Raw genomic sequence first — 22,089 nt, 5'->3', positions numbered from 1 at the left:
CCTCGTTATCTTCAACCAGATCTTGTGTGATGGCGTTTTTCCATGGCAGTGGTGGGAGAGCACCATCATTCTGGTGCTCAAACCCGGTAAACACCTGCTGGATGTGGATAGCTATCAGCCCATCAGTGACACCAACATTCTTTGTAAGCTGCTGGAACGTATGGTGTGTTGGCGGTTGGGTTGGATCCTGGAGTCACGTGCCCTACTGGCTCCATATCAGGGCAGCTTCTGCCAGGGTCGCTCTACAACTGGTAATCTTGTGTCCCTCAAGTCTGCCATCCGAACAGCCTTTTCCAGATGCCATCCCCTGGTCGGCATCTTGTTTGATTTATGAAAAGCGTATGACATGACCTGGTGACATCATATTCTTGCCACATTATACGAGTGGGGTCTCAGAGGTAGTTCACCCCATTCACAGGAAAATGGGGTCCTGCAGGGCTCTGTATTGAGTGTATATCTATTTTTAGTGGTCATTAATGGTCTAGCAGCAGCTGTAGGGCTGTCTGTCTCATCTTCTCTGTATGCAGATGACGTTTGCATTTCTTACTGCTCCTGGGTGTTGCCGAGCGGTGCCTACAGGAAGCCATCCACAAGGTGCAGTCATGGGCCACCGATGGCTTCCAGTTTTCAACCGCGATGTCGTCTGTCATGCACTTTTGTTGGCATCGTACTGTTCATCCGGAACCAGAACGTTACCTTAATGGCAATCGACTCACATAGTGGAGACATATCGATTCTTAGGACTGGTTTTTGAAGCCCGATTGATTTGGCTTCCTCATCTTTATCAGCTGAAGTGGAAGTGCTGGCAGCACCTCAATGCCCTTTGGTGCCTGAGCGACACCAACTGGGGTGCAGATTGCCCTACACTGCTGCAACTCTACAGAGCCCTTGTTCAATCCCGCTTTGACTATAGGAGTCTGGTTTATGGTTCGGTGGCGCCCTCAGTATTGCGTTTACTCGACCCAGTGCACCACTGGGGCGGTCACCTAGTGACAGGAGCTTTTAGGCAGAGTCCGGTGACCAACGTCCTGGTGGAGGTCCGAGTCCTTCCATTGCAGGTTAGGCGTGCACAACTGCTGGCCAGTTACATGGCACATGTTCGTATTCTCCTGCGTATCCGAATTACCATCTCCTTTCCCCAACCATGGCAGTTCATCCCCCACATCGGTGGCCCAGGTCAGGGCTAATGATTGCGGTTCGCATGGGATTCCTTGTGTCTGAACTGGAGTTCTTCCCCTTACCACCTATATTTGAGGTAGGTTCACGTATAACTCTGTGGTGTACACCTAGGCCACGGCTTCGCCTGGACCGTTCACGTGCCCCTAAGGACTCATTTACCCTGCGACTCTCCGCTGTCACTTCTATCGATTCTCGACATGTACCGGGGCCATGAAGTGGCTTACACTGATGGCTTGATGGCTGAAGGTCATGTTGGCTTTGCCTATGTTCATGGCGGATATAGAGGACACCACTCCTTGCCCGATGGCTGCAGTGTTCCCACTGCAGAGTTGGCAGTTATATTTCGTGCTCTTCAGCACATCCGCTCATGCCCAGGCGAGTCATTACTCCTGTATTCTGACTCCTTGAGCAGTGTACAAGCTATCGACCAGTGCTACCCTCGTCGTCCTGTGGTAGCAACCATCCAGGAATCCATCTATGCCCTGGAACGATCCAGTCGTTCAGTAGTGTTTGTCTGGACCCCAGGTCACGTTGGAATCCCAGGCAATGAACTTGCTGACATGCTGGCCAAACAGGCTATGCGGAAAATGCTTCTGGAAATGGGCATATCTGAACCTGACCTCCGTTCTGTCTTACGCCACAGGGTTTTTCAGCTTTGGGAGATGGCATGGCATAAAAGTATGAACAACAAAATGCATGTTATTAAGGAGACTACAAATGTGTGGAAGTCTTCCATGCGGGCCTCTCACAGGGAGTCAGTTGTCCTCTGCCAGCTCTGCATTGCCATGCTTGGGCGACCCACAGTTATCTCCTGCACCGTGAAGACCCGCCTCAGTGTAGGTGCAGCACCTGGTTGACAGTGGCCCATCTTATGGTGCACTGTCCCAATTTGACTTCACAATGATGGAATCTTGGGTTACCGGACTTGTTGCCACTAATTATATCTGACAACGCCTCATTGGCTGATTTAGTTTTATGTTTTATTCATGAGGGTAGGTTTTATCATTCGATCTAAGTTTTAGTGCATGTCCTTTGTCCCTCTGTGTCCTCCACGCTAGTGCTTTTAGGCTGGAGGTTTTAATGTGTTGCAGAGTGGCTGGCTTTTCCCTTTTATTCTTGTGGTTGCCCAGCCACGGTCATCTGCTCTCTTGCTTTTATCCCTTCTACCTGTTTCTTGCTTCTCTCTGTGGTATTCTTTTCCTGTTTTGTCCATAGTAGTGTTGGTTGTCCTTCTGCCGTTCTTCTGGTTCTTCCATTCTCCTGTTATTGTGCTGTACCTTTCCTTTCTTTTCTTCTTTCCCTTGTGTAATTGTTTTAATGGGAACAAGGGTCTGATGACCTTGCAGTTTGGTCACTTCCTCCCCTTTTTAAACCAACCAACTTCTTAAGAAGTCACAAAAGTTGGTTGAGTATGATATCATTGTTGAGTTGCATAACTTCCTTCACTCCAGCAAAGGTGTGGCAACCTGCCATGTCATTATAGACGTAAACATTGCTGAACTCAAGAATGGGCACCACAGGGGATAATAGATGTGGAGAAAAGGACACTTAAGAACAAAGGAGAAATTGAGAAGACTGCCACCTTCAATGTGACCTTCATTTCTCCGATGCTACCTGAACACATCATGGCAGGTTTCCTCCGACTCAGATTAAGGCTCTATGTACTTAACCTTATGCACTGCTTTAAATGCCAGTGTTTTGGCCATACACTGCTGAGTTGCAGAGGTGAAGAGATACGGGGGAAATGTGGAAAGGCAGCCCACTGAGCTGGGACTGACTGTCCGTCTCCAGCATTCTGCATTAACTGCTCTGGAAAGCACCCAGTCTGGAGCCGAGACTGCCCTGTTTTTGCAGAGAAATGCAAAATTCAGGAAATCAAAGTGACCAAGCAGATCCCCTATGCGCAAGCCAAAAAGGACTATCAGGCAATGAAACCCTCTGTCTTTTTCCCTTCTTATGCTTCCTAGATGCAGAAACACGTTCCTAAAGTAGATGCTATGATGCAGACGACACCCAGTGTACTATTATCCACCACCAGCACCTGTACTCGCACCTGCATGTGCCAAATCAAAGTTAAAGACCTAACAATCCTTGCGGCTACGACAGAAGGGACCTTTAATGATTTTACAGTGTGCAGCCCGAAGGCACTTCAAAAGAAGATTGCTTCTCAATGCCCACTTTCTTCAAAGAAAAGTGCCTGTTGCTGTCCCTTTTCCCCCTTTTCCTTCTTGGGAAAGGGAGTGGAGAAAGAATTGCAGCATTCGGGTCAAAAGCTGACCCTGGTGCCATCAGATGTCATTCTGGCGCAGCCGACTGACAGTGGGATTTTAATGCCTCATCACCGGACCAAGTCAGCCCCTCCACCCGCCTCACTCTGCTAGCTCCGAACCACCCCGGTGCAAGGACAAGGGTAAATAAATGTCATGCTGATGAAATGCTCCCATACTCCAATGTAATATAAATGGATAAGGGACTCACCTGGACTGGAGGAATTGAGACTCCTTCTAGAGGACAGACCCTTTTGCCTCTGTCTTAAAGAGACTCATTTTAAAGAGACTGGCACACTTGTACTTGGAGGCTATCCCCTTTACAGGAAAGACAACCTTACTGGTCACAGGGTAAAAGGTGGGGTTGCGGTGTTCAGTGACACTTTTCACTCTTCACCTATTCCCTTAACAACAACACTACAACCAGTTGCTGTTCGGAAAGAGGCCCATGTTGACATTATGGTGTGCTCCGTGTACCTACCACTCCGTGAGCCTCTTGATAGTGGGGTCCTCACTCATCTTCTTGACGAACTACCCCATCCGTTTCTCCTTTTACGAGACTTCAATGCACATAATGCACTATTGGGTTCTAACACCACTTGCCCCAAGGGTCTGCTAATCGAGGATCTGCTACGCACAACAGATCTCATACTGCTTAACATGGGTCAAAATACATATTTTAGCACTGCTACGGGTTTATCTACAGCCATATATCTCTCCTTCTGCTCGCCTGCTCCTGTAGACATTGCTCAGTGGGCAGTGGACGATGACCTTCATGGTAGTGACCATTTCCCTATCTGGATCTGTCCACCTAATGCAGCAGATCCCAAAAGAAAGCCACTGAGACTGTTGTTCAGAAAGGCTAATTGGATGCTTTACAGGCAGTTAGCTGTCTTTGAGCAGTGTGACGGCATCCAGGACTGGGCGGATCACATTACGGCTGTGATTCACCATGCCGCCGATGTGTTCATCCCAAAGTCACCGGAAATGCCTAGGAGGTGCTCTATCCCTTGGTCGTTTTGCAATCAGGTGCAGAGTCAGTCAATGCCCTACTGATTAGCATCTTACAAACGTTCGAAAGGTGCATGCACAGGTGAGGAGAATAATTTAGGAGAGTAAGCAGAGGTCTTTTTAGGAGTTCTTGAACTCCATCAATTGGTCCACATCTGCAAGTGAAGTGTGGGAAGCCATCAGGAGGATCTCAAGACAGAACTCTTGACTGCCAGTAGCAGCTATACAAATAAAAGGGTCTCTCATGACATCGCCGAGGGACATAGCTCAGACAGTGGCTGAATCATATAAATCCATTACGGCTGATTCTAGCCAGGATCCCACCTTCTGTCACTACTGGGAGACACAAGGGGGAATACAACCAGCCTTTCTCTCCATGGGAGCTGGATTCTGCATTATCAGTAGCTTGTGATACGGCCCCTGGAACTGACCTAATAACTTACAGCATGTTGCATACAGATGATCAAAGGAGGTCATCCTTCAGCTCTTCAATAAAATTTGCATGACGGGTAACTTTCCCAACTCTTGGAGAGAATCTATTTTAATCGCAATTTTAAAACCAGGGAAGGATTGGACAGACCGCAATAGTTACCATAGTATTAGCCTGACGAGCTGTGTGGGAAAGACACTGGAGCATATGGTCAATCGGTGCATAGTGAGGGTTCTCGAAGCTAAGTCCCTACTCAGTCACGCCCAGTGTGGGTTCAGGAGGCATCACTCCATACTCAATAACCTGACCCTGCTCGAAGCAGTAATTCAGCAAGATTTCCTTCATAAGCAACACCTTATTGGCATTTTCTTCAATTTGGAAAAGGACTATGATACTACTTGGCATAACATTTTGTCGCATCTCCATAAGTGGGGATTCTATGGATGTGTGCCAACCTTCATACGGTCCTTTCTCTCAGACAGATACTTTAGATATAAGGTTTGGAATGTCCTGTCTGACCATTTTATGCAGGTGAGTGGTGTTCCTCAAGGGAGTATTTTAAGTGTCATGGCTTTCGCCACTTCAATTAACAGTATTATGTCCGTTGTGTGACATCGAGGACTATGTTCTTTGTTTGAGAATGACTTCTTCATCTTCTGTGCCTCCTCCAGCCTCGCCACCGTCACTCAGCAATTGCAACTGATGATCCGATGATTGGAGGAATGGTCTTGCACCACAGATTTTAAATTCTCTTTGAAGAAAGCAGTTTGTGTTGATTTTAATCATTCCTGCCACCTGTTTAATGTACCCATTTTACAACTGGGTGTCACCACTCTTGCTTTTAAGGGAAAGTTGAAGTATCTGCGTCTTACTTTGGATGGGAAGTTAACATGGTTGCCACACCTTAAAGAACTGAAACTGAGATGTCTCAAGGCCTCTTAAACATCCTTAAATGTGTGAGTCATAGGTCTTGGGGAGCCAACAGGGCATGTCTGCTTGAACTTCATAAGGCCTTTGTGCAACCTCCAGCTTGAATACAGATGCCAGATTTATGGGTCAGCAAGGCCTTCATATCTTAAAATGCTGGATGCAATTTACCACGAGGGTATTAGGCTGTCAACAGGGGTCTATCACATGAGCCCTGTTGTTAGTTTGTGTACGGAGACTGGTGAGCCTCCTCTGTCTGTTCGATGTCTTTTTATTTCTCCATTTCTACATCACCAGCATCCAGCTATGTTGTTCATCCATCACTGGTATGGCTGTTTGCTCATCGGCCACAAGCAACATGGCCCTTTGGGATCTGTGCAACGGAGAGCCTTGAGTTATTTATTACAGGTGGGGGCATTAAGGTCCAAAGCCAGAGGTGGAGAGTAGGGCTACTATCAAGAACCTGATTGCTTTTAGAATTGACTGCTTACAGGAAGCAATGTACCCCAGACTATGTTTTTAAAATGGAGTTTAATGAGATTTTATGTCACCACCCATATTTTAGTACTGTCTACACAGATGGCTCTAATTAGGGAGATTTTTTTGGTTGTTCTGTCGTGTTACCTGACATTATCCTCAAGATAGGGCTCCCACAACAGTTTTCAGTTTATTACACAGAACTGTTTGCTACCCTGAGAGCAATAGAGCAGATGAGATGACGTCATGACAAAAAATTTATCACCTGCTCAGATTCTGAAAGTGCCCGTCCCCCTATTGGATAAATGTACACAATACATCAGATATTGCAACAGGTGCAAGATGCTCTCCTTCTCTTACAAAGGCAAAACAAGGAAATCTTTCTTTGCTGGGTTCCAGGGCACATAGGGATTCAGGGAAATGAACTCGCTGATGTGGCGGCCAAGGAGGCTTGCTCCCTTCCTCCTCCTCCTCCTCCTCCTCATCCTCCTGCTCGCTGTTCAGTCCCTTTGTGAGCTGTCACTTTATTTGTGACCAGGAAGGCCATATGTTGGTGGGAGTCTCAGTGGCTGGAAGTGAGGAATAATAAACTATGTTCCATAAAGACTTCAGTGTGACCGTGGATTACCTCTTTGTGCTCGTGATGATGTGGAGAAGTGGCCCTTACTCGGCTTAGAGTGGGCCATTGCCCATTGACACATGGATTCCTCTTACATCGTGAGGAGCCCCTAGTGTGTCAGAGATGCAGGACATGGCTGTCAGTACAACATATTTAAACTGAGTGTGTTTTATATGATGAGCTGAGGGTTGAATGGGGTCTCCCACAGGATCTTCCCTCTATTTTAAGTAGAACGAGGCAAGTGTTGATCATGTCGTAAGATTTTATGTGGTGTCTGGAATTCTTCCCAAAGTACTGGGTGTGAGATCTTAATGTTTCACAGAGTGGCTGGGTCATGTGTTATTTCTAAGTCGTCATTCAGGCGTGGTTGTCTGTTCCTTTTTTAACCCTTTAACTGCTCTGGACATGTTAATGCGCACGCATTTGTACCTGTCCCTGTGCGCTCTGAATGTGTTTACGCGTGCCACCAGTCTACGAGTAGACACGTTCAGATTACCGGGTAGAAGGACTGGTGGCATGCGTAGACACGTTCAGAGCAGTTAAAGGGTTAACAGCTTTTACAGCTCTTTTATGAATGATTTTACTAAGTTATTTCACTGTGTCTCATTGGGATTTTAAAGCGGGCTATTCTGAAGCTCACCTTCTTGGGGTTGCTTTACGATTCTTGTAGTGGGATGAAACATAATTTTCTAGTTTATTGATCTTTTTCCATAGATTTTCCCAAGTTTCTTTGGTATATCATTAATGCAAGAGAGCTCGTGACCTTGCTGTTTAGCACCATCTGTCATAAATCACCACCACCATTCAAATTCCAGATTCTACCTATAATTAACCAAAATTTTGTTACCTGGCACCAAGGGGTGCTACTGTAAATAGCAGGAGAGAAGAAATGAAATGACGCTTGGCCAGTGTTCTTGTTTGAGTATTGTGTGATGTTTACAATTACTGTGATAGATTATGAACATTCTAGAACTATGGAGAAAATGGCAGACAGCTTCTCTTTGTACCTATAGGGATGTGTTACAAAGAATTGCCAGGAAGTTGTATCTGGCGTCAACAAAGTGTATATTATGGATAAATATATTATCAGAATCATTAATTAACTAATTCTAGTATTTTTTTCACTAATGCCAAAAGTGTAAACAGGTCCACACCTGAAGCGCCACAAGTGATTTTATTTTGGAAGTTCAGTTCAGTGCTAGCAGGCCTTGAGTGAAAGGACATGTTAAGGAATGAATGTGTTCCAGCCTGCTGTGCCTACAGTCTCACATTTCTTTGCCACTTCAGAAATAATTCACAAAAGTTTGAAAATCCGATTTCTGATCACTTTTTGTATCAATAAGCAACACACGTTTCATTGAAGTTTCTTTGTAGCAAATGTTTTGATTATGTATTTTCCTCTCTCTGCTTGAATGCAAATAATTTTTTTGCCTGGACAAATTGGACAAAATTCGTTATTGTATACACCAGGCTGCTATCTTTTGACATGGCCACTACTCTTACAGATGTATGCCGTGAGTAGCCGCAGCCCTGGCTGTATATTAGCATTACTGCAAGAGATCATGCGTAAATAACAGACATTAACACAACTCGCCATGCTTTTTCCGGCCATGTCTCAAGCAGTCTCCACAGCATCGGGTGACGCCATCATTGCTGATGTGTGGTGTGTAGACTGGAATAAACTGTGCTGCAGTTGCAGGCACCACTTTTATACATGAAATCATGTGCCCTTTAAATGCCATGCTAGTATCCAGTATCCATCTGTTGGTGGGTATTTAGGCTGTCGCTCGACCAATCTGCGGCCAATTTATGCTCTGCTGTGCAGGAACATATCAAACGGAGATGACTGCCAACACTGTGAGCACCTGCCATTCAACACTCGCTGGCTTCTATCGGCTACCCTTGAGTGCCACGCTGTGCTGGACCATCATCTCAGCCACCTTCAAGTTCAGTGCTATGTGGGACTTTTATCTCAACTGTCCTTGAGCCCAAGGCATCTTTGGAATATGTTTCTAATTGTCTGTGAGCACCCGGTCTGCCCACTGCTGAGTGTGGCTTTCATCAACCTTATCATTGAGAGCACTTTCTAGGCAATGTCAAGGATGGACTTTTCCATTTGTGTTCAAGTAGTGTGGATATTTGTCCCCAGAAATTGTGTATTAAGTTACATTTTTTAGTTAATGGACCAACAGGTGTTGTTGTTGTTGCGTGTCGCACGTCTGGGCCATAGTTTCAGAAAACCTATCTGTGGAGTTTTCCTTGTGGGTTAAAAATCTTCTGTGCACGAGGGGCAGTTTTTGTTAAGCAGTCATTTCTAAACAAATTAAGTGCATACATTTTTGTATTGTATGAGACTTTTGGCCAAAAAGAGTAAAACATTGTATTTGTAAAAGACTTGCCAGTGTAAGAGTAGTAGTACCTCATGATGAATGTACATTGGAGCTTCTTCGCAGAAGCATAAACCAGCTGTTCTTCTTTTGAAGAGAATGCTTTTGAAGCTGCAAGGTTTTTATTAGTCTTCTGTCACCTTCATATCACAAATTCAACGCTGACACAGCTACAAAAACTTCCAAGTCACTTAATACAGGGCGGTAACCTGTGTGGGATTATGAACACATTGTTTAGTATAATCCAGTGCAAAGTGGCTCCATAAGGCATCAAAGCTTCACGCACATTTTGTAAAAGAAATGGGAACAGTTATTTTATTGATCACTAAATTAACAAACAATATTTAAATGTATTTATAAAAATCCCAAATTTAAGCTTAATATTTAACTGAAATGACACTAAAATGATAGTAGATGTCTCTGGTAAGCTTAAATTTCATATTTTCTGTGATGTTAACAATTGTAAAATCGGCAGTGTCAATTTTGGAGATCTGGAGTTAGATACATTTGCACAACCATATAAATTAGATATTGCGGACAATATAGCCTAGCCATGTTGCTAGGCAACATTGATGGCTACATTAATTGTAGCACCTGTTTGGCAACATTGTGAGCCACTGTAGCTCACCAGTGTTTTCATCAATACATTTATGTGCTAGAAGTGTTTAGACAGGCCATACTATGGCCATGAAATGGATGATAGTTGGTGGAAGTGAGTATGAATCATGCAGTTGCATTCCACGAGGACAAAAAATTTAACAAGGAAAGGAGAAATCAGGGTTTTGGATGCTTTCTTCTTTAAGTAAGTGAACTGCTTTTGAAACTCACGAATTGATGCTGGATAATGTACATTTTCTGGAATGGTGAAAGACAATTTGAAATATATCGTTTAAATACAGTTTGTTTGGTGTTTGTATATCTGGAATTTATGACTGTTGTATAAATACTGACCCCTGGAATATTCAATCTTTGTCTAAATAACTGCACTCTCATTCCAAGAGATCAATTCTGTTCTGGCTGCACATTGGTGTCAGTAGTAAACGTACTTTCAATTCTAATTATTGTTCTTCGTTGTCAACTCTGCCTTCAGAGTTGGACTTGAGTGCAGTTTCAAAGTGACGTCGTTTGGTGCAGATACCAGGTATCTTCAAGACATCTACATCATCATGGCTCTAATCAAACAATGCAAGAGCTGTCACCTATACGGACAGGAAGTGGTTGTATTCCACTTCCTGTCCGTATAGGTGACAGCTCTTGCATTGTTTGATTAGAGCCATGATGATGTACATCATCCCATGGTCTGTATGTTCAGGAGATCAATGGATGCTAAGCCAGTAGTAAGTTAGTTGCACATCAGGTATCCACCGGTGTTTTTCAGAGATGCTGTTCAGGACCCAACAAAATGATTCATGAAATACAACAGGTGGTATGACAAGATATGCTTGGCAAATATGTACTTTTACTTGGACAGCTCACCCCAACAGTGGTTCGAAAAGAACAAATCGAAGCTCAATAAGTGGGACAAATTTCAGGCTGGATTAAAGAAAACATTAGGTGACAGTCAACAGCAAGTCAGTTTAGCTGAAGAATGGTTGAAGAATAGGGCCCAAAGTCAAGGCAAAATGAATGTTTTGGCCCTTGGCAACTTTGCAAATTCGAATATGACAGAAGCCATCAAAGTCGGACATTTGATGAAAGGAGTTGCAGAAGATGTACCAAGCTCTTCTTGTAGACGATATCGCAACAATAGAGTAATTGATCAGCTGGTGACAGTGCATTGAGTAATATGATAGACCAGAATTATGGGATCTCCAGATGTCCGTCTTTGATATACCATGTAGCAACAGCTGTTACTATATCTTTATGTAGCAGGGATAGCATTTTCATCTGTATTTACAGGTTTTAATTTTATTTGCAATAGATTTCACAGTTAAATTTCACCATCTTCATAGTGATTGCTTTACGATACCAGATAGAGGGTACAGAAAATTGATATCTTCTATGCTGAACCTTCTTTCTTGCTTAAGGTGGCAGTGGCAGTAGCACATACAAAATGGTGGTGTCACACTATAAGAAGGAAGTAAAATTCATCACAGCAGACATAATTTTTTTCACCATCTGTGAGAGAGTGGAGTTTTGCAAGATCTATGTTTGCGGAATCTATGTTGATTTTTATAAAAGTTTTTGTTTTCCAAAAACATCACAAAGCACGAGCATGAAACATATTCCATAAGTTTACAACAGATTGACATCATTGATATATGTCTGCAATTATGTGTGTCTGTCCTGTGATCCTTTTTGAAAACCAGAATGGCCTGCGTATTTTACCTTATTTGCATAATCTCTGTAGAACCTCATAGAAATCTCATCCAGTCCACTTGCCTTTCCACCGTTGAGCAGTTTTAGTTGATTTTATATTCTGTGATTGTTTACTTCAGTATATGTGATTTCGGAATTTGTGCGACAATTGAATTTTGGAACTGTATCACAATCTTCCACAGCGAAATGATTTTGGAAGATTGCTGTATTTCAGTCATCTGTTGTCATCTGTTTTGGCAAATGTGTGGTCACTGAATGAATAGTGACTGACTTAACATAAGACAAAATCTTCTTGGGAGTTTGACAGATCATTTGGCAAAATTTTTAATTTCGGATTTGTTGAATGCTCCTCGCATTACTCTTCTTATGCACAGTTATGCTTCATTCACATTACGTACGGTATGCTGTGACTTTGATTAAATTGGGGGATGAAGCAGTCTTTGCTCTCTTAGCAACTCTTTAATATGGCTATTGAACCACGGTGAGTCTTTTCCATTTCTCACAACCTTGCAAGGTACATATTTGCCTAAAGCATATTGTTCAATATTTCTGAGTTTTATCCATTAGTGCTCAATATCTCTGTCCTCAGGGATGAATATTTGATTTTGTGTACTTGGATATTATATTGATGCTGTCACAGACATACAACGTATTTCTCGATGTTGACTGTTATGAGAAGTTTCCCTCCCTTAGTTATTAGGAGGTCTAAGACATTGCCTTCACACATCTGTTCTCTTGCTAGCTGCTCAAAGTGTGGTAATTTTCAGACAAAACTTTCAGAACAGCCTCATACAGATCTACTTCTCCACTGTCAGTTTTAATTGCATGATTCTCCCTTTCTATATCTTGCTAGTTGGTGCCTCCACTCATTACAGTAGCATGATAACATTATCGTGACAGTCTCAAGTTGTGTCTGAAGCATTCTGCCACTATTACTCATGACACAGACGGCCAGTAAATGCATCCAGTTAACATATTTGCCCCACTTTTAATTCTTAATTTCATCCAAATTATTTCACATTTGGAATCTGTAGTAACCTCAGTAGATGCTATAGATTTCGTTAAGGAAATAAATACACTACCACGACTGGTGCCTAATCTATACTTGTGATGTATATTCCTACCCAAATTTACGATTTTGCTGTTGTTCACTTCTATTTTCAGAAGATAGACTAATTCTGGGACCTTTCCATGGATGTTCCTGCAGTTTGCTAATAACACATTAACATTTTCTCTTTTCAATCTGCAAGGCTATAATTCCTTTTCTGTGAGTAATGTGACTGATCTGTCTTTTGACTTCTTCATGTTCGTTAGGCTGTTCCCATATTTTGCAAAAAAAGTTGTCTGCATTATAATTTGTAGTGCCATAACTCCTTTGGGTCAGGAATAATGGATTGTCAAACTCCATCCAAATTACAGAGTAAGCTGAAGCTTCGCAGAAATTCATGCAAGTTATTAGGTACATTTGGTGCACATTTCAACAGAATTGAAGATAATTGATCTGGAACCCCTAGATCACTTGGTGTGCAATGGCCCATTACATTAATTTTTGCTCATAGGTTTGTACTATTTTAGTATAATTTTTTGTTACTGCAGTGGATTAGTCTACAGACCGGTCCAGGATATATCAAATTAAAAGAAGCTGTGGTAATGTTAGGAATGTGACTCAGGGAAGGTGCCATATACAGTGCATAAATGTTGTTTGAGTACCTGCGGATCTAAAACGGGGAAAAAACAATGAAATATGTAGCTGCTCTCAAACTGTTATTGCTATTGTATGCCCATGTCTCATTTTCTCCGATATAAAGTAGCACTTTGCATTAAGGTGATTTCTGAAAACAGTACTGTTAAGATTGCGACACTTTGCTGTTGCTCTTTTTTTTTAATGCAACTACACAGATTCATAACACAAGTGCAGTCAGTTTATACAACATAGATTGCATTACATGTTTTGAAAATAGCATGAAAGTTTGCCCCTGCAAAAGTTTAAATAGCCATCAGTTAAGCAGATTTAAGTACTACTTAAGGATGGATGCTTTCTTCATAAAATTCTTTCAGTCATATGGATCGGCTCCTTAAACATAAGCTCCCTCCGATGATAAAAAATGGCTCTAAGGAAATTTCTTTAATCTTTTCCCTTGAAATGTGAGCTCTGCCCATCTTCTTCTGGAAATATGAAAGCTTAAATCAGATTTATTGTACTTGCTAAGAAACTTTATTTTTGTTGAACATTTTCTCCTTGTGGTTTACATGGGCAAACAAAATTCATTTAATCCCCTTATGTTTTATCAACAGCACCCTTTTCATGAGATATTTCAAAAAAGTTCAAATAAATTGGAAACCCGAAGCCCATTACATGATATTTAAACTGGAGAAACATAAATCTGTTTCTGAACTGTAATGTTTCTGCATTTGACTGAGTGTGCACTTTTGATTGTTAGATTTTTGTTCTGTAATATCACATAATGTGCTTCTATGAAATACGGTGATGGCATATTTACCATGCTTCAGTGAATAAGATACTACACCCTTTAAGACTGAAGACAGACCTATTTTCTCATATGGAGGACCGTATGCCACTGAATTGCATGTTGTCTGTTGCTCAGTGAGCTCACATTTCATTTCCTTGATTTTTTGATAATGCAGTTCTTTACAAAATCAATATGCAACACCAGCTCCTCATGTTTCAGATCAATGTAAACGGTATTGTAATTCTTGATGTTGTGTTCACGGTATGTATGTATGAATGAGAACACTTTTCATAAGACTTTTTCGTTGGACCTACAAAATTAAGTGCTTCTAACACTTCAGTTTCCTTCACATGATTAGATTGTGTAGACACTCATCGAAAGAACTGAACAGATCACTCGTGAGAGGCAGATATGTCACCACAGCGCTTGCCAATCCTGTGAGCACTTCACCTATTACACAATTTTCGTAGATGATACTGTGTGTTGAACAAGCACTGTCAATAATAATGACATTACTTAAGACACAGAACATTCAGATCATTGATTCCTGAAGAAATTGTGTCTAATAAAGAACTAGTGAAGGGTTTCCTACTACTTTTTGAGGGAACTGGCACAGGGAGAGAATCTGCACAATAAACTCAGTTTCGGTGTGGGCAATAGCTGGCTAAGACTGTTGATGTTTTATCTCCCTGCACAAATTAATAAATAAATAAATAACTAAATAAATGATGTTGCATAGTTCTAGTCATAGTTGGAAGCGCACAGGCAGTTTAGGGTAACAGTAACTCTGTATTTTCATTATGGAAGCAGAGGCATACATTATGGCCTTTACGTGTTCTGGACAAGATCTGATCTGCTTTGATTCATAAAACATCGTATGACTTTCCCATTTAAAAAAATTTATATACATCATTCACATGAAGGTATAAAAGTTATTTTTATTTATGTACTCAGCTGTCTTTGTAGACTTGCAGGTGTTTTTGACAGAGCGAAGTTGGCTTATATAGTCTGTAAAGCAACTCTCACACATTCAGTATTATTAACATAATGATATTGTGTCAATATATTATGTGAAAGAGAATGGCACAATATCACTGTGCAATATTTATGTCTGACATGCATCAGTTAGAACTCTGCCTACAAAAAGAACGTGTCTGCAATGGATGATATGGAATTTGTATGGATTGTGACAGAGTTGCTTGCCCTTCAAAACACAAGCAGAAGTTGTGCAATATGGAAGCAAGTCTGAGAACCATTTTTTGAGTATTTCAATGGATCAGGGACTTCTACTTCACAGCATAGTTTGGTAAGCCACAACTACTACTAATTACAATTAAACAAGTGAACTGCAAAATTTATCATGTACATGTTTTCCACGTATTTCTCTTCTGTAACTACTGCTACAAAAAAGATAAAACAATAATGGTGATGGAAATCTACATGGTCTTAATATGAACTTTGACAAATGTTGCACGAAAAATAAACGTTTATGCTCACTAGTCGGCCGACAAGATTTTGTTTGTCAGTTATGAGAACAGCTGCAAGAAAAATAAATGTTTCACTGTACTGTCATGACGCCATGTTTTCAATTTCCGGTGCTGTTGAGAACAATGAGGCACCTGGGATTTTCTGATCAAACAAAGAACTTCATTTCTTTAAAGTAACACATAGTGCTTTCATTTACATCTTCCAGCTCACATGCTGATTGTTATTATTTACTTTTTCTTTTCTTTGCAGAAATTCATTTGGAATTGAATTTCTCTTGGTCTCACCAGGAACTGATATGTATTGAACAATACCTCTCTCACATGGTACAATATAGTGCATATTATATTGAATGAGTGTCAGTTCTCTGTATCATCGTCTTCAATATTGTGGAGATAGAAAATACCTCTTCAGTTGTAAAGCTTTTTTATTTTCCAATGCTTAGACCACAACTGGTTACGGGCTATTATGTGCCCATCATCAGATGTAATACTCAAAATAACAAGAAATCGAAGCTAATAATAATTTTTATTTGCACTAGTACACATGAGGGAACAAAAAAGAAATGCCATATAACATTTTTAGCCAAAAACGGTGGGGTTAGGTGCTGTGAAACATAAATCAATGGTAAAGTGATACCAGGCAGTACAGCAGACAACTGTTTAGGTAAAGAAGTATGGAATGAGCATCAGGACACTGAAGTTTTGTTTTGCAGCCCCAGGTGCCACGATGGAGGGAATAGGATGCAGTGTGCCACCAGTGAGTGCAGAGCGTGGAGCAGTTTACTCAGAGGAGGAAGTAAACTGATAAACCATTTGTTGATGGGACGAATAACATGAGACCAACTAACTTGGCAATTCACAATTTGACTTGGTGATTTTACATGAAAAATGAGAAAATATTAAAGAGAAAGTTGCATGAAAAGCATTAAGACTATGTTATGGATGGTAAGGAGTCTGAACAGAACTGTCATAAAACTCCTAACTGGAAACCAGCAACTTAAAGCTTACACACAAACCGTAAAACACAGTGAATCTTTTTCTTCTTCACGAGTGGCATGCAGATTTTAGTTTAGTGTTGACACATATGGTGACATGGAATATCATGCCATAGTCATGAACTAAAAGAACATACAAGTGTCACTCCTATTAACGAAAACATCTTGCTGCTAAGCAAAAAGAGTCCCACTGTCAAAAACCTGTATACTATTTAATAGCTAACAGTAATGGGAATAAAGGGACACATTGAAACTAGGAGAAATACAGCAAGGTAATAACACTGCTAACTAAAAGCCAGTGGCTCAACAAGGCTTGCATAAGATAAAGATGTGAGAGTTAAATAAACTTTACATTATGGATGACAGGCAAATTTTAATTTTTTAGGATGCAGATGATGCACAATAATGTGCCATAGTCACAGACTAAAAAGTAAACATATTCAAACTTCTATTAAAAAAGAACATTTTACAGCTATGCAGGATAGAAACTGGCTGGACCTTGAAGTCTTCACTATGGGAAATAGGCAAATGTGTTTCACTATTTCCCATAGTGAAGACTAGAAGTTTGCATATTTTCAATTTTTTAGTCTATGACTATGGTGTGTTATTGTACATAATTACCTGTGTCATTAAATTTAAATTTGCCTGTTATTCACGATGCAGAATTTAATTGTTTCATGTCTTATCTTACGTAAGCCTAGTTGAGTTGCCAACTTTTACTTAAGTTTTGTTACCTTGCTGTATTGCTCCTATTTTCAATGTTTTCCTTTATTGATGTTACTGCTATCTATTAAAAGTTAGAGGAGTTTTTCAAAGTGAGGACTTAAAGATTGAGCTACCGTCCATTTTGCTTAGCAGCAAGTTGTTTTTTAATAGGAGTGACACATGTATATGTTCTTTTAGCTCGTGAGTGTGGCCCATTATTCCATGTTACCATAGGTGTCCCAACTAAATTAAAATTTGTGTGCCACTCATGAAAAAGAAAAAAATGTATTGTGTTTTATGGCTTATGCACAAATGAAAAAGAAAAAAAAGTGTTTTACGGGTTATGCGTAAGCTTTGCACAGGCTTCCATTTAGGAGTTTCACTTCAGTTCTATTCCGCCCCTGATTCAGTATATTCTTTCACCACTCATAATGTGCACTTAATGCTTTTCGTGAATTTTTTTTTGTAATGTTTTTTTTTCCCTTTTGCATGTAAATCACTAATTTAAATTCGAGTGATTGGGCTAATTGGTCTGGCATTATTCTTCCTATCAACTGTTGGCAATAGTTTTGCCAATCTAGTTTACCAGTTTACTTCCTCCTTCATGTAAGCTACTCTGTGCCCTGCGCTTGTTGGTAGAATATCACGTTCTATTCTCTCTGTCATGGCGCTTGTGTTCGCAACGCAAATTGTAAGCATTATGGTGTTCATTCCATATTTCTTTACCCAGGCTGTTATCCATTGTATTGTCTGATGTCACTTCGGTATTAACTTATGTTTTCTGAAAATGTTACATGTTTCTTCTTTTTTGCTTTTCTCATGTGTACTAGTGCATATAAAAATTATTATTAGCTCCAGTCTCTTGTTTATTTGCAGCATCACCTGATGATGAGCATGTAATAGCCTAAAATTGGTCGTGGTCTAAGGATGGGGGAGGGGGGAGGGGGAACAAACTTTTCAACTTGTGCAGTATTTTTAATCTCTACTATAATACTGAATTGCGGATGTTCCTCCGGCAGGATTGCTTTCTCAGTATATTGTGCAAACTATATTGAGTGTGTGAGCCTGTATCGTGGGCAACTACAGAAATTTATCGAGTGGGTAAGGTTCTAAGCTTACTGTTGTTACATAACAGATTTGGTGAATGTATGTTCCTAGCCTAAGTATTGAGACTGACTGGGTGTATACAGAACTTCTCATTTCTAATGATTATGTTATTAACCAGTGAAAATAATCAGTTTTTGAAAATGTGAGTGGATAGATAACTAATTCACCAGTTGGTGGCAAGAGAAAACACATTATCAAAGTAGTGAAAATTTGCAAGCTTTTGGAGTGAGTGACTCCTCCTCCTCCTCCTCCTGCTCCTCGTCCTGGCAGAAGGGTTGAAGCGGGAGGAAGAGGGATGAAGGAAGAGGAGGTTTAGAAAATGGGGAGAGTTACGGAAAAGTTGCTCAGAACGCTGGGTTTAGGAAAGACTTACCAGGCAGGATAAGGAAAGACTTGCTTAAGCTATTTATTATGTCCAAACTTACCATCTGAGAAAGTCAGGAAGAAAGGCCGAAGCACAAGCCGAACCCTTCTAAATTTTTTGAGATGTGACTAAGACTAGTTTAACAAAGCCATAAGACTTAGCTATTTGAAACAACATGGCTGTTCTTGCCAACTCCAAATACAAAACAATTCAATCAAGGGTGTAATAGGGCATGTTGTATTTGTTCTTAATAATTTTATTTTTCTTGTGTATTTTCTCCGTTGCATCAAGCTCAAGTTTCAGCTAAAAAAAATTATTAACAGTGGATGGTTGCTCATGAAACTGTCAAAAACACAGTTGCACAAGAATGATAACCCAGAGAGAATGTTAACTGTGGGGTGATAGATTTGTTTTACTACGGCAAAAAAGCCTTTCCCACTTGTTCAGTATTTTAAAGTTTATTAGTAACGATGTTAAAAAATGTTTGTTTTGTTGTTTTCATTTTTTAATAGTGAATATTTATTTTCTTTAGGAGACTACAGAACCTTAGTTGGACATAGCATTCCGTACAGAGAACTGGGTTATTCATCTTTGGAACATTTTCTAAAGACTGTTGAAGATATGCGAATTTTCACTGGTTCAAATGGTGAATTGATGTTTGATACCATCCCTAAAGAAAACACTGCTCATTTGGCTGCTTTGGTAGCTAAGCAGAAGTCTGCACCCAAAAAACTGAAATTTCCATTGAAGAATGTAAGTACTGTTGGTTTGCTATGGCATATTGATAATTTTTTTTCCAAATTATGGGAGTAAAACTTCCCCAATCCTTTACAAATCGCAGCAGTGGTGTTACATGTGATTATTTTAAAAAGTTCAAGAACAGATGTTAAAGGTCAACAGGTACAAGAGGAAATTTCATAATTTCTTCTTCTTTGCTTGCTTTAGGAGGAAGATATGAGTGCAGTTAGGACTGTATTGGTTGAAAGAAATCCACAAAATTTTGTACTGGGATGGAAGCAGCTTTTCAACATGGTGGTGTATTTACTGATGCTTTTGGGCTAGACTTTATATTATTATTTGGGAAATAGATCCTTATTTTTATGTATGTATGATGATTAGTCTGAATGTTGGGCACATTACATACAAGCTATTCAGACAAAAAAAAACCTAATACGACAAACACAGTAGCATGAGTATGCTTAGTGTACATAATGTCATGTAATACTTTCATATTCCATCCTTTTATAGATTGCAGTTTAATTTATATGATAGTTATTAAATACACACATCAGAAAAGTTTTGCATCACCCCAGTACTTAGAAGTCCTGAAGACAGGCGTTGACTGTGGATATTGTATCACAGATACAGTCCCTTTGACTGTTCAGAGACATTACTAAACCTGCCCAAAGATATAAACATCCATACATGAGCAGTGCCTTTTAGATGGAGGGGGGTCCGACAGCCGATCAGTTCCAGCCATTCCACCAGGACGGAGGTACATGGTTCATGTTGTCTGTAGTTCAACAATGCCTAGATGGTCAATACCGCTGTTTGATCATGGCCACATTGTTACTTTCTGCCAGGAAGGGCTCTCAATAAGGGAAGTGTCCAGGTGTCTCGGAGTGAACCAAAGCGATGTTGTTCGGACATGGAGGAGATACAGAGAGACAGGAACTGTCGATGACATGCCTTGCTCAGGCCGCCCAAGGGGCACTACTGCAGTAGATGACTGCTGTCTACAGATTATGGCTTGGAGGAACCTTGACAACAACACAACCATGTTGAATAATGCTTTTCGTGTAGCCACAGGGCGTCGTGTTACAACTCAAACTGTGCCGAATAGGATGCAAGACGCGCAACTTCACTCCCGATGTCTGTGGCGAGGTCCATCTTTGCAACCACGACACCATGCAGCGCAGTACTATTGGGCACAACAACATGCCAAATGGAACGCTCAGGATTGGCATCACATTCTCTTCACCAATGAGTTTCGCATATGCCTTCAACCAGACAATCGTTGGAGAGGTGTTTGGTTACAGCCTGATCAGGCTGAACGCCTTAGACACACTGTCCAGCGAGTGCAGCAAGATGGAAGTTCCCTGATATTTTGGGGTGGCATTATGTGGGGCCGACGGATGCTGCTGGTGGTCATGGTTGGTGCCGTAATGGCTGTACAATACATGAATGCCATCCTCTGACTGACAGTGCAACCATATTGGCAGCATATTGGCAAGGCATTCGTCTCCATGAACGACAGTTCGTGCTCCCATCGTGCACATCTTGTGAATGACTTCCTTCAGGATAATGACATCGCTCAACTAGAATGGCCAGCATGTTCTCCAGACGTGAACCTTATTGAACATGCCTGGGATATGCCACAACGAATACAGGCATGCATCAATGCAAGATGTGCTACTGGGTATTAGAGGTATTGATGTGTACAGCAATCTAGACCACCACCTCTGAAGGTCTCGCTGTGTGGTGGTACAACATGCAATGTGTGGTTTTCATGAGCAATAAAAAGGCCAGAAATATTGTCTATGTTGATCTATATTCCAATTTTTTGTTACAGGTTCCCGGAACTCTCGGAACTGAGGTGATGCAAAACTTTTTTTGATGTCTGTACCTTTTGGATGTATTTGTGAACATTTTACAGTACACCTCATTTGAAGTAGTCAGTCTTCGTGAAATTGAAAATGCAATCTTTGAGGAATGTATCTATATAATGTGGGAAATAAGTCTTACCGTAACTATGGGTCTAATATACTTAAGAACTGAGTTTAGATAGAACAGAGGAAAGGGGGTTCATCAGGAAAGTTATGGACTTGTCATCAAAGTGTAAGGTATATTGTGCATTTTCATTTGCTTGTCTCTCTTTCAGTTAATTGAGGTGAGTTTGGGTTTCCACATGACAAATGTGAGCAGTTGTAATTAACCCACACCTGTTGCCACTCTTGTGCCATTTTTGTTAATATTTTGATAGTTGTTATGTAGACACTTGGATCCACTTGTAGATATTATCATCATTACGAAGCTTACATTCACACCACACTAACAGTTAGTGTTTATTTGTGTTAATGTGTATTTATTGTTTGTTCACAATGTTCTGGGAGGGGTGGGAGAGGGATGGTTTTGGGGATGATGATGATGCATACTTCATGCATTGATCTTTTGATAGACACAAAAATTTCAACTTACTTTTGCCTGCGTCCTTTTTTGAACAGAGTGTGCAGCAATGTGCTTACTGCTTTGGCAGAACAGCACACACACACACACACACACACACACACACACACACACACACACACACACACACACACACACACACACACACAGAGAGAGAG

At 40.9% G+C, this 22,089-nt stretch overlaps 1 protein-coding gene across 2 annotated transcripts in view; it reads left to right on the top strand.

The window, feature by feature from the left end:
* Positions 1 to 22,089, top strand: part of LOC124798408 (tudor domain-containing protein 7A-like) — a 192,227-nt gene that overhangs the window by 13,395 nt on the left and 156,743 nt on the right. For both annotated transcript variants that reach the window (XM_047261814.1, XM_047261806.1), the window contains exon 3: positions 19,278 to 19,498. In XM_047261814.1, the coding sequence (XP_047117770.1) occupies positions 19,278 to 19,498 (221 nt within the window). The remainder of the gene's footprint in view (positions 1 to 19,277; positions 19,499 to 22,089) is intronic.

The sequence above is a fragment of the Schistocerca piceifrons genome, chromosome 1 (genome assembly GCF_021461385.2).
Source record: "Schistocerca piceifrons isolate TAMUIC-IGC-003096 chromosome 1, iqSchPice1.1, whole genome shotgun sequence".
Taxonomy (NCBI): Eukaryota; Metazoa; Arthropoda; class Insecta; order Orthoptera; family Acrididae; genus Schistocerca; species Schistocerca piceifrons.
This window is presented reverse-complemented; position numbering and strand designations above follow the sequence as displayed.